Raw genomic sequence first — 13,243 nt, forward strand, 5'->3', positions numbered from 1 at the left:
ATGGAAAATCCAGTTACGAATTCTCAGATGCTAAATTAATAAAATATTTTCCTTCCATTTTTTCAGTCCTTAAGGCAGAAATAACATCATCTCAAATTACCAATTTTATTATAAAAAATCCTTTGAATGGATGTAATAAGGAAAAAAAAATGTGAAAACACAGAAAAAAATTTCCATGCATTAATTTAATTTTATTTTTATGGTAAGGCTTAACTGAAACCTCAGATATCAAGAACTTAGAAATCTTTAGCATTTGCTGAAGACTGAAAGACAAAATGTCCTCCTTTTTCTTAAGAGTGGGAATCATCAATTTAGAAAACTCAAATGTTTCTTTCCATCCTCTCTGCAGGAGAAATATAACAGAAGCTTTAGAGACACTGAAAGACCATTCTAATTAACTCTCGTCTATTATGTAGCTTAATATGGAATATTAAAGGTATTTTGAGGTACTATCTATATACCAGAAGTTGGTGTAAATTTGTTTGGTTAGTGTTAACTTTAAGTGAGCAAACATACCACATGAAACTTCACACAAGTTCACTGCCTACGTATTCATCCACTTCTAAGGCTCATTTTTTGCAGTTTATGGTAAACTCTGTGCTGCAGTTATATGCCAGTACAGCTTATATATGTTTTCAGGCACCAATGCTGTCATTTGGTTGAAAAGGATATATCGCTTCAGTCAAGAGGCTTAATGGCAGTTTTCTTACACAAAAATCTGTCAATATTGACTGAACAGATTGGCTTACTATAAATTAATGCATGGAAAAAACTGATCATATTATTTTGAATTGATGTTTCCTTTTTTTAACTTGAGAATTTTAACACTGCCAGCAGCTTTCATATCTAGATATACTAAGCAAGTAGTTTATGTTAATAATCTAAAAATTGAGATATTACAAACTTTTGCAAGCCATGCTGCACGATTCCATTCACCGTAGGTTTGCAAGTAGCGACAGGCATCAGCAGCCTTATCTATCAGACACAACAACTGGACACCCTCTGGAAAATAAAAACAGATTGCATAATAAACCAAAGAAAAAAAGAATTACGATAAAAAGTGTGAGCAGAACATTCATCCCCAGAAAAAGGATCCCTCTTGTATTCCTTCCCTGCATATGAAGATGTTGAAAAATCCTAGTTTCTACTAATTGACTCTCCATACAACCTGAGTGCTGAGGCTTTTCCCTAGGCTGAAGAGCTTCAAAGTACCTCACAAAAGTCCCATTGATCTTTGTCATAAATTAAAATGACAAGAAGTTCACTGAATTTCTCATCATAAATATATTATCACATCTATAAATCAGAAAAACTGATTTTAGAAAAAATCTTCTATGTTTAATGTTGTCCATACTGTAACTATTAACAGTGAGGCGGTAACATTATCCATACAGTGGAAAGTATCTTTTTTAGTCAAGTACTATAAAGCATTTGAAAAAGTACTTGAAAATTACTTTGAAAAGGGTGTATGTACTTTCTCTGCGTGCTGTTGAATACTTCAGCCAATCCCATATTATGTACACCTCAAGTATTAAAAAAATTTGATCTATACATATAATAATACATGTAAAAATGTATTTCAAAACAATACATATTTACTGAAATACAAATTTACTGTTTTAATTAGGAAAGCAGAAAATATGTAGCTTTATATGCTCAGCCTCTTTTCGTGCATGTGCACAATATGCACAATATGCTAAGAGAATCACTCCAGAAATATGGTTTCAAATAAAAAGAAAAAAAAGAGTCAAAATAAGTTGAACTTTTTTTCTGCTTGTTTCGGAGTTAACCGCTATATATAGCACACACTACAAAATATACAACATACAAGATCTATAATAACAGCACATTTTCCTCTTCCAGCTGCATCAGTAGCTTTAATAATAATAATCAGAATTACTAGTTCATAGGTAAACAAAAAATCCAAATTGCATTTTACCTGCAAGCTTTCCATTGGCTATCATGTTCGTTGCTACCAGTTTAATGGTGCTCTGAGATGGACCTGATGAGGTGACAGTTGTGACCAAGCAAGCTTTGAGTGAATCACAGTAGTAATGTGCATTCTCTGAGCTTGTTTCTAACAGCAGTTGTACTGCTCTGTCAGTCTGGAAAGAGAAAAAAAAAAGAAAAAAAGACATATTCACTTAAACAAAAAAAAGTCTTGAAATTGTATTTTAGACATTTTAAGACAGGAAAAAAGTAACACTGAAAGTTATTCTAAAACAGATTAGAGAAATATCCCCCAGTGCACTCATGACTGGGACTGTATTTCAGAAAAGCATCCCTAGGGAGGATAGCATTTAAAGACTCATCTTGAATGTAACATGCTTAATCAGCCTAAGAGTCCTAGAAGAGCCACAAGGACTTCAGAACATTTACTTTCCTGTTTAAATCATATTTTGCAGAGATATAAAAGGATAATAAGCATTTAAAATAAGCAAAGAAGAAATAAAAGACAGAGAATCTGGTCAGGATCTCAAGAACTGATTTTTTGTCTGTTACTTTAAAATAAATGGATGAATTCCACCTTGCAGTTTTGACTAACATTTAAAGAAAAATTGTGCAAGAAAAACTGTGCAAGAAAAACTGAAAACTCCTGATAGTTAGTAAAGACTAAGCACCTCTGCCAACCTTTTAGATTTAATTGCTGACATGCTCAAATGCACAGTAGCATAGAAACACTTAAGTTCAAGCTAGTAGCACTAAAGCTCTTTTTGGAAATGGATGTAATATAACTACATCAGTAGAAAACAGCTAATTAAATATACTGTACAAATGCAACAATACTCTTGTTAGGGTCTCAGTGAGCAGCTCTGTATAGTTTTTCACCGGTCAATACAGACCTGCCAGATCAGAGGCAATATGAAAAGCTTAAGCATTTCCTTTGATACCTAGAATGGCAGTACTATGTGCAGACTGACCTATCCAAGTGATATTATTATTCAGTTATTTCTTGGCAGCTCAGAATTAATCTTTCTTTTCTAGTCACAAGATACAAGGGAAGATTTTTATAGTAGAACAGTATCATCTGCCATATCATTACACTCAGCCTACAATGTAATAACATACTAGCAAAAATTATGCACTAAGGGAGTACTGCTATGAAGTGACTCAGCTGAAAAAAACCATAACCTTAATTGAATAAGATAAGCACACAGAAAGACAGTGAAGAACAAAAAATCCAAATATTACCCACAAACCTGGCCTAAGAGAAGAAGTTGGTCAGCACATTTCTTAGTGTGATCATATGTGGATCTCTTTACCTCCTGGAGATTTACCCTTTCGAGTTGGAATTTCTGTACAAATAATAATAATAATAATAAATTAGAAGTATAAGAGTAATAGAACAGATAAAAATAAACATTTCAAAAACACGGAAACATTTTAGGAGTTACAAAAATTCCCTGTTCTTAAATAATATTGAGTGATTTAATCCAAAGCCATATGTTATTAATAAAGCGAAATACGTATAGAGAAAAGCTCAAAGTTACTAAAAAAGTTACAATGATGATTTTTCATTGTTCTGATCACATTCTTATTAAATGTATTTTTAAACTGATTGAAATACCTGGAAGTAATAATTTTCACACAGTATGTCATAGCATATATCCAATGGATTGACCAATTTTTCTTGAAGTACATCTGTATCGATTGGTTTTGTGAGTTTATCCTGGAATAAGCTGTGCAAATAGTGGGCAGCAACAGTCCAGAAATGCAGTTCAGATTCATCTCCATACAGTCTGAGAACATAAAATCAAGATAAGAAACACAATGATATTGTTCATATGCCACGTGTGTGTTATAAATTTAGAATATATTTATATAAAGAAGATACAAAGTACTTCTGGTACCCACAACTATGAGGCAAATTACAAAAACAGATTACAGAATGACATCCAGCAAACTAGATAAATAGGAGACTATTACAAGAGAAAACAAATTCAATGATCTGTTCATAAAGCTAGCAGGGAATTTTTCAGTATATTAACATAACTGCTTTTTTATTATGATTTTACATATAATCATTAATATCCCCTTTCAATAATATGAAAGTTATTAGGAATAATTTGAAAAAAAAAGTGTGACTAGACAACTATAAAGAACTAGCCCTCCCAGTGTTTGTATATAGTATATCGTATGATGCGAAGTTTTGAGCGACGCTTTTGGGCACTGAACAAGTAAGTTTAATTTAGTTAGTAGAATTGCATTTACAAAAGTAACAAGACTGAAGAAAGTACTCTACACTCAGCAAAGGAAACTAAATGTCTCGGTAAGGTTACTTTTCCATTCCCTGTCCTGAAAACACTCAAAGGTATGCATAACTTCAAGTACTTCAGCAAGCGCCCTGAGTTAGAAGAGCTTATTTTAACTTATTGCTAAAATTTAAACACATTTAGAAGTATAATAGGATCAAGATTTTATTAAGAAACACTTTATACAATTATATGAATCTCTGCTACCTTGCAACAAGAAGACATCTTTGCAAAAGAGTAAACTCTGGATCAAGCAAAAGTTTCTTTATGTCACTGCAAAAGGAGAAAATTGTAAGTAATCTGTAAAAATGCTGTGCACTATTTTTTTCCCAAACACAAATATCATTTATTATGTAATAAATGAAAAACCAGAAAATAAAATGCACATCTTTTTTCAGAACTGGAAAAAAATTGTAGCAAATAAACGTTGCAACAGAAAGTATATGTAATTTGAAATATAATTAAATCTCAAGGAGTAAGCCACTCTAACAGTTTAAATAGCAAGTTACTTTATTCCTGTAATAAAGGGAACCACCACATGGGTGTATAAGAAGCTGTAATTTAGTTTGCAGTGATTTTACAGGCTACAAGATTAAAATAACTACAAATAAGTATATAATTACGCAGTGCCATAGTTTAAGAGGTCCAGATGTATGCCTCTAGCCTTTCTACATATTTTCAAACTGGTAAAAAAATGGAAAAATAACCTATTAAGTGAAAGTAGGAAAGGAAAATGGAAAAACTTCTGTTTCCTAGTTTTGAATAATAATTTCAAAATTTAAATGGAATGCTGAAGTCTGTTTCCTTTGTAAGCACAGTAATTTAAGTAAGAATCATCTGGAGCAGGATAGAGGTATATCTTCAACAGAAGATTTTCAAAAGTGTCTTTTCTGCCTCAGAGCTTAAATGTCTTAACAAACCTTGGAAAATTTAAGTAGCACTGTCCTTCAAGCCCAACACAATCTGGACCAACATCAGATGACCGTGTATCATGGAGAAGCACTGCCTAACAAATTACAAATGCTCACCAGTAAATTAGAAATTGCATACTGATTTCAATCACCGACTTCCAACCCACTTTACATAGCCGGAATGGCACATTTTGATTTTTGACTCATTATTTAACAAATACTTCAAGACAGTTTTTTTATTAAAAATATATTTTTATTTACTTTCGTATAAAAATAAACCATAACACATGCTTAAAATATATATTTTTTTTCCTAAAGAATGAATACAGGGTCATCTTTAGGAATCATATAAGTTATTAAATGTGTTTAAACTAAAAGCTGCCATTACTCAAAGCTTATCTTTAATGAGGTAAAAAGCATTCTTTTTTCATTAAGCTGTCAATCATCATAAATTTTGGTTTTGTGCCTTATATGAATGCAATACCTTAGTAATTTTAATAAGAAGATTCTTACTTGGACAATGAATTCAATTGCTCTTGAATCAGGTTTTTAATATTTTCATTTTCTGGATAATCACTGCATTAAAAAAGAAAAAATTACCAAATTGACAATATTATCTGAAATGGAAGAGAATTATTGGTAGTAGAAAACACAAGAGCTTATGTGGAAACCATTTATCATATTCTTATGGAAGCAACTCCGACAAATTTTTTTCTCTAGTTACACATTCCTAGTTTTTCTCTAGTAACTAGTTCAAAAAAAAACAATTAAAGACTATCTTTGTTTTCTCTCAGTCTCACTGAATCAGTGCCACCAATGTTACTTTTCCTCCTTTTCTCTTTATTCATTGACCTTGAAGTTTATGAAGAACCCTGAAAGTATCAGCACCTTCTTCACTCTTAAATCACCTTCCTTTTTTACACTCCTTCCAATGCTGAAACCCTAGCAGTTACATTTTTGTCTTAAATTTTTTCTTACACCTTATACTTCTTCTTCCTGCTTTCTAATTCCTTGTTTGCAGTAGCATCATCAACCCTAACCCTTTGCACAAAATATGTTTCACAAAATATATAAATGCCACTCAGGCACCTGCAACTGGTTAGTTCTAGCACTGATCTCTCCCTCGCTTCCACAGATCTGCAGCCATTATGAATTCCTACATCCACGACAATTCACAATCTCTTCACCTTTTCTGTTTCTTATCTGTGCTCACAGATTCCCATGTATCCCTTTACAAGAGATTATCTGTTCACAAGGATTTTGAAAGAATTTGATTTTCTCCTTTCTTGCTTGTTTCTTTTGTTTCTCTGTCTTATACACACCTATGACCTGTCATCCCCTCACTGTCAACCCCTTGATGAATATATATGCTTTATTTATTTATTTATTTATTTCTCCTTACACATGGTTAATATCTAGACAGTATTTCTCATTCCATGGCTGATGCAGTAAGAATGCTTTTAAAGCTAACGAAGCCCTTGGAACAAGGAGATAAGGACACCATGCAGGTTCTGAAAGAAAAAGAAAAGATTCATTATTGAGTGGCTTATGTTCAATAACACTCTATTCACTAACCACAGAATGCACCATTTTGTTTGCAAGCAGTAGAAAAATATCATAAATCACAACTTTTCATATACATATCATGGGTTACTAGATATAAAAATTTATTGTTACATTCAAGCAAGTATATTTCACAGAAGGCAAAGGGTTTTCCACTATGCTGGAATAAGAATTTACACGGATCATATTTCAAGAAATTAAACACTCAGAAGCTCAAATATCAATCTGCAGAAAACTGGCAGGTAGTAATTTTAGTTTACTTTGCAATCCTATCTTCTTCAATATACAGTGCAGGTTAAATACATGTTTATATCTGCAAATAAGAAATAGGATGAAAATTTTCATGTCATTTATTTATCACACAAATTAAGAAATCAGTAATATTCAGTACAAGGTTTGGATGATATGCAGTAAATACTGTCCAAATACTTAAGATGAAAACAAATACCAGCCAGCTACATTATTACATAATTATTCATTATCATTTCTAGGGTCTGAATGATATAGGTATCTTATAAACATGGTATGGGAATTTAAAAATTGCCATACTATACAGGCAGAAGGAGAGTTAAATCACAGGCAACCTTAACCCTGGCATATGTTGACTTCAGACTGCTTGGTTTTACAATATCGATTTTTATAGTTTAATATCACAGAGTATTTTTGATAATAAAAATAGTTGTGATAAATATTTTTTTTCCTCAGACACCTCACACATAGCTCCCCACATCAGAAATTTGAGGGGTTTTTGTTTTGTATGTCATGATCAGAATCTACAAGTGTTAAGGAGATTTTAAGAGTCAAGACAGGACCAAGGACCAAAAAGACCATAACAAAATAAGTTACTGGGAATATCAGAAAGGAAGAGACATACACATTCCTCACGAGCACAAAAATGAGACAATTTATTCTCCAACAATATTTGATTTGACAAGTTCTGAGGGATCTATATAGCTAACCTAGTAAAGCAGTGAAAACAAAGAAGGTGCTTAACCAAAGTGCTCACGAAATCTTGCATCTTTTCTTTCTCCTAAGAAAGGCAGCCTCATAAGAGCTCTAGGCTACTACTCTATGAAACAAAAACCACAGAATTATACTCTAGAATCAAGCTGATAGACTATATTTACCCTTCTCTGCTTTTCTACAGAGTACTTCACTGAGAGCACCAGATCAAAAGAATCTGTATGAGTAGCTGCCATAGAAAGGGCAGTACAAGTTCTCAGAAAACAATATGAAAAAGATTTCTGTATCATGAAGATAGTTTTATCTTCATCAGTTTGAAACTCGTGATATTTTTTGGTAAAACCGTCTGTCATAACGCAAACTCTCTCTGCTTTGCTGACAAACCTTTGCAAATATTCCTTTGGAACTCCCTATGAAGTAGACTGGTCTTTGACATGAGTTCTCAGGGATGGAGTGCAGAGTTCACTCTCCTCTGATAATTAACAAGAAAGAAATGAAACAACTTGCAAGTCAGAAACACCTTCCTTTCATCAGAGTTGCAAAAAAGTTAGTCATGAGACCAAGCTATTTTAATTAGTGGCTGCAGTTATCACCACTGAGAGAGTGAACTTGCAACTGTTAAAATGCAACTCAATTTTAACTAATAAACAGAGAATAGATATTCCAAACTGTTGGCCTAACGATACAGGATATTGCATTCTGTTGTGGTTGAATAAAAGGGAAAAAGGAAAAAAAAAAAACAGAGTCCAATTACTCAAGAGAACTTACAAGTATGAACAGACTACATACACACTGATATTCTATTAGAGTGGCAAGGTGTGCTATTGTTTATCTTGGTAGATAATTTGCTCTGATAAATCATATTTCAAAACCTGAAAGAAGGTTTCTTTTTTCTTTTTTTTAAGAAAATAAAATCTAGGGATATGAAAAACTATCTCCATTAAGTAGACCCCAGCAGACTTTTAAATCTGGCAATAATTTTGTTTTTCTTGTAGTTGATTAACTAAAAAGCTGTAGCTAGATTACACAGAAGTGACTTTTGACTAAGAAACAGAGTATTTTTCTTCTTTTATAGTAACATGCCACTAGGTCAAACCGCTCCTTTGACAGCTGAAATAAGATTTTATTTCAACCAAAATATCCAAGAGTGGCTGTGAGTTTACAAAACAGCACAGAAACTTGTTTTGATGCCCCTGGCTGAAGAAAATTAAGGGGAAGTAGAAGAAAACAGTATATCTTTAGGATGGTATTTTGTCGAGGATTCTGTTCAAAAATATTCAAGCATGAATGCAAGTTTTTGTTACTATTGCCAGTGTGGTCTCTCATAAGTAGAACAAAAAAATACCAATTTACATAGAGTTTTCAGTTCAGCCAGGTTCCTAAGCTACTAGCTTTCTAGCAACTTACCAGAAAGAAATAATAATTTATTAAATTGCAGTCAGTTCTTAGTTTTAATTTTCCTTTAAACTTTCCCAAATCAATTACATAATTATAAATGAATGAAAATTATCATTAAATTTAGGTATCTTAACAGGTATCTTTGCTTCAGTACTCTTGATCTTTAATTTTTTTTCTTTAGACAAAATTTGGCAAAATACAGTGAATAAAAATATTTATCACATATAACAGCTAATTACATAAAACATTTCCCATTTTGAATAGTAACTCATTGCACATTTATTTTAACTGGTTGATAATTTAAGAACAGCATTCTCTAGCTCAGAATTTCCTGTGTTTACCATTTATCTGCATAGCCTGCTTGTCCCCAAGACTATAAATGTAGAAGTAACAAATAGCAAAATGTAGTCTAAGTATTTAAATTCCCTATTTAAGTGTATTGAAAAAAAAAAAATCAAACAGCATTAACAATTAACAGTTTAGAGTTTTGTGGGAAAATGTACTTTGGAAAGCAAAGAATTACAAGACAAGAAGTCTACAAGCAGACTTCAGTATCTGGAAATTTCACAAAAAAAACCCTTCCACATATTAACAGACATTGCAAAATTATACAGTGAATTTCAATGATTTATGTAGTGAAGTGAAGGTGATGTACTGATAGTTTTGACATTAATTCTCTAGACAGTTGTTTAAAAAAGCTCATATTTAGTTAGTTTATATTTCAATTAAAATATTAAAAAGTATAGCTTATTTGGGAGATTAAATTTTTACTGTAAAAATATCCATATTTCCTAAGCCTACAAAATTTGACTGTATCTATGAAAAATTTATAAGGATAGCTAATCTTGCACATATGACCATCCTCTACTAGGAGTATTGAATATTTTTATAGTCCACTTTCAAAATGAAATATCCAGCAATCAACAGTAAAAAGAAAATCAACATACCTATTAAGTCTTGTTCATCCATTCTAAAACATGATGATTTCATGGACAGCTCTAGGACTCTAATGCATCCATCATCTGATGCCAAAATGACTTTGTCTGAAGTACACCAATCTACATCCAGGATCCGGAAATTGACATTTCTTCCGCTTCTTAAACTGCTTACCATTTGTACCTTGAAAAGTTGAAATATTTTTCATTTTTAGTAGGCTCTCTATCATACAGTGTAATACTCTGGCACACTCCCATGAGGCATACCACAAAATTTGCAGTAGAAGTTGGTCATAAATCACCTTAATAATGGTCTTCTCTGGAAAGTAGAAAATTAAGAAACCTTGGAGTAGGGCATGTGATTGTCCTGAGCAAAGACTTTTTCCCAACCAAGACCTGGGAGAGGATCCTTTTTAGCACAGCTTTTGTAGTATCTTTTCTGAAATAAAGTTTCTAGGGCAAAACTGGCAGGAATTTACATAACCTCTAACTGCAGTCCCTTAACCTAGCATATGTGCATCTGAGCAGAAGTGAGGTTCTCATCAATTAATTCTGTCTCTTCATAAACATATGCTTTCTTGTTAAATACTGAACTTCTCTGGAAATATATTTAGGCCTAACTTTAATGAGGCATTATGGAAATAGGATGATTCATTATCCATAAAACAAAGAACTCCCTGAGATAAGCCAAATCTTCAAAACTGTACTTTTAACCATATGTCAGTAGTTATAGATTTTGTTACCCTTCTGTAGTATCACAAACATTAAAAATGTTAATATATGTAAATGTTATCAGAGCTTGTGCTATAACTAATATTCTAAGCATGGAGTTAGAGAGACAATATACAACAGTTTGATCAGTCTTAGCACTGAAGACATTATTTGACTTACTGGTGAACTATTTGAGGGCAAAGGTGAAGTTCTAAGGAGAGAATTACAGGGATTATAGGAGTGAGACTATAAAAATATTTCTACAGATTTTCAGCTGAAGTTCTGAATGCATTTTAAGCTTTCATATGGGAATCACTTATGGGTTTCTACTCTGCCTACATAATTCACAGTTGTTGGTCACATCTGCTCCTACTCTAATTATCAAAGGAGGTTTTCATACTACCCAAATTAAGGAACTCACTACAGGAAGTGGAACTCACTACAAAGTGAACAGAAAAAGAATGAAAATACCAATTTTATACTCTAAACTTACTCCAGGAGGCTAAGTTAAAATAGTATATTTATTCCTCCTTTCTCATAGTAAATATAATTCCCTGAAAAATGTATGAAGTAAACCCCAGGAAATTTGTGAACATTTCTCTTTACTACAGAATTTTCAAGTAAGAGAAGCTAGACAATGCTAATTATCAAGCGTCTAGCTTCCTGGTCTTCCCTAATAACTTAAATCCATGCATGGAAGAATATATACATTTTAATATGCACAGAAGTTAGGAACTATATCAAAAAAATATGCTCCTATTCAAAGATCCAAATTCCAAGACTGAGGCTCTCCCTCTTAAATCCTCAGCGTGCACCTCAAAAACTTCACTAGAAAATGATAAAGGGCATATCAGAGACATATTGGCTTTATAAGTGAAAGGTACTTTCAATCTGATGACAGTTAGAAAATGCTTTATAGGAACTAGAAGTCCTTTGAGAAAAATCAGACAACTTTATAATATAGCTGTCAACAAGGCATCATGGCTAAGTAAAACTCAAACTCTGAGTACTCTTCCTGAGTTTTAGAAGGTTTATTTGTATTTTGCAAAGAAATATATATTGAAACGCAACAGATATGTACCTCTTTTGCATCCCAAACTTCAGCTCCATCATTGTACATTGCAATAAGCTTCTGATTTCCTTTCCCTGGGGCAAAACGTATTTTTTTCACCCAGCTTCGGTGTGTAGGGATCCCCCTAAGAAAAGAAGGGTGCAAGGTTAACACTCATCATTCCACAACTAATACTAAGCCCTTAGTATCATTAAGCCCTCTCCATAAACATTATAGATCCTGATATTGTATATGTACATACATATATATGCACACGTGTGTGTGTATATAAATATACATGTATGTATATACATACATATGTATAAATGTATGTAAACATGCACACACACAAATGGCCACGCTAACTATCATGAAAAATAAAGAGATTAGATACCTGAAACATATATTGCAACATTTAATATTTTATCAGTAGACATTACAGATTTACCATAATGAGAACGCTCTTTAGATGATATTGAAATTTTGATAAAATATTTTATTTCACAACAGCTGAAAACACAAACTGGGAAATGTAAAGAATTGTCAGGCAGAAGGTATTTTTGAAATTTTATTTCAAAATACCTGTATTTTTTCATCTAACACCAAAACAGAAGACCATCTACAGCAAAGAACAAAAATGAAAAAAAATCCCCATACTCTAACACTCATGTGTCATAAGTGTTATGTCATGTTGTTATGACATGTCATGTTTGTCAAACTTAATTTGCATTCATACCTGGATACTCTAGCTTTCAAATCCCAGAAGTTTAAGTTTCCATCAACATCTCCAAGAACCAAGGTATCCCCTTTCCAGGCAATACATGTAATGCTACCCATACTTCCCTAGAAATATTTAGGGAACAGAATAAAATCTTGTCGTTAACAGGGCCAAACATATGAAGAAACATTTCAATATTAGTATGTCATTTTTTCAAATATTATATGAAATGAATAGATCAAATTCTGCTCCATTAAAACAGCAACAATTCAATTGAGTATAAACATCTATCAGCCAGCCAAATTTGTTTTAGTATGTTTCAAAAGATTTTTTTCCTCTTAAGATATTTTGGGTGTAAAGGAATGGAAAACACTTCTCTGTCTCTTAATGCAAAAAAAGAGAAAGGTGATAGATTTATTAAACACAATATTAGTGTGCTAGAGAAGGACACAAAAATAAAAAGTTTTCAGTTTGGCAAATCAACTTATCAATGCCTCCAAAATTGAATAGAAAAAAAATAGTAAAAAATAAAAAAATAAACTCATAAAAGAGGACTCTGGTCCACTTAAGTTTTCCTTATGACATAAGATAAAATCCATTAACAGTACCTAATCATGTTTCAGTACCACGCTTTGGAAATCTACATAAACAGATATACAGGCACCTTGGGTTTTTCACAATTATACAAAAATAACCATCAAACATTATCATGACTATAGAAAAGCAGCAATATTTACACT

At 32.4% G+C, this 13,243-nt stretch overlaps 1 protein-coding gene across 4 annotated transcripts in view; it reads right to left on the reverse strand.

The window, feature by feature from the left end:
• The window catches only part of WDR11 (WD repeat domain 11), a 47,407-nt gene that overhangs the window by 5,727 nt on the left and 28,437 nt on the right, over positions 1-13,243 (reverse strand). For all 4 annotated transcript variants that reach the window (XM_085305272.1, XM_085305271.1, XM_085305270.1 and 1 more), the window contains exons 17-26: positions 12,522-12,628; positions 11,816-11,930; positions 10,036-10,207; positions 6,567-6,675; positions 5,678-5,740; positions 4,461-4,526; positions 3,569-3,740; positions 3,201-3,296; positions 1,940-2,105; positions 905-1,002 (exon numbers count right to left, since the gene is read on the reverse strand). In XM_085305272.1, the coding sequence (XP_085161398.1) occupies positions 905-1,002; positions 1,940-2,105; positions 3,201-3,296; positions 3,569-3,740; positions 4,461-4,526; positions 5,678-5,740; positions 6,567-6,675; positions 10,036-10,207; positions 11,816-11,930; positions 12,522-12,628 (1,164 nt within the window). The remainder of the gene's footprint in view (positions 1-904; positions 1,003-1,939; positions 2,106-3,200; positions 3,297-3,568; positions 3,741-4,460; positions 4,527-5,677; positions 5,741-6,566; positions 6,676-10,035; positions 10,208-11,815; positions 11,931-12,521; positions 12,629-13,243) is intronic.

The sequence above is a fragment of the Rhea americana genome, unplaced genomic scaffold (genome assembly GCF_003343005.1).
Source record: "Rhea americana isolate MKP2758 unplaced genomic scaffold, rheAme1 scaffold_218, whole genome shotgun sequence".
Taxonomy (NCBI): domain Eukaryota; kingdom Metazoa; phylum Chordata; class Aves; order Rheiformes; family Rheidae; genus Rhea; species Rhea americana.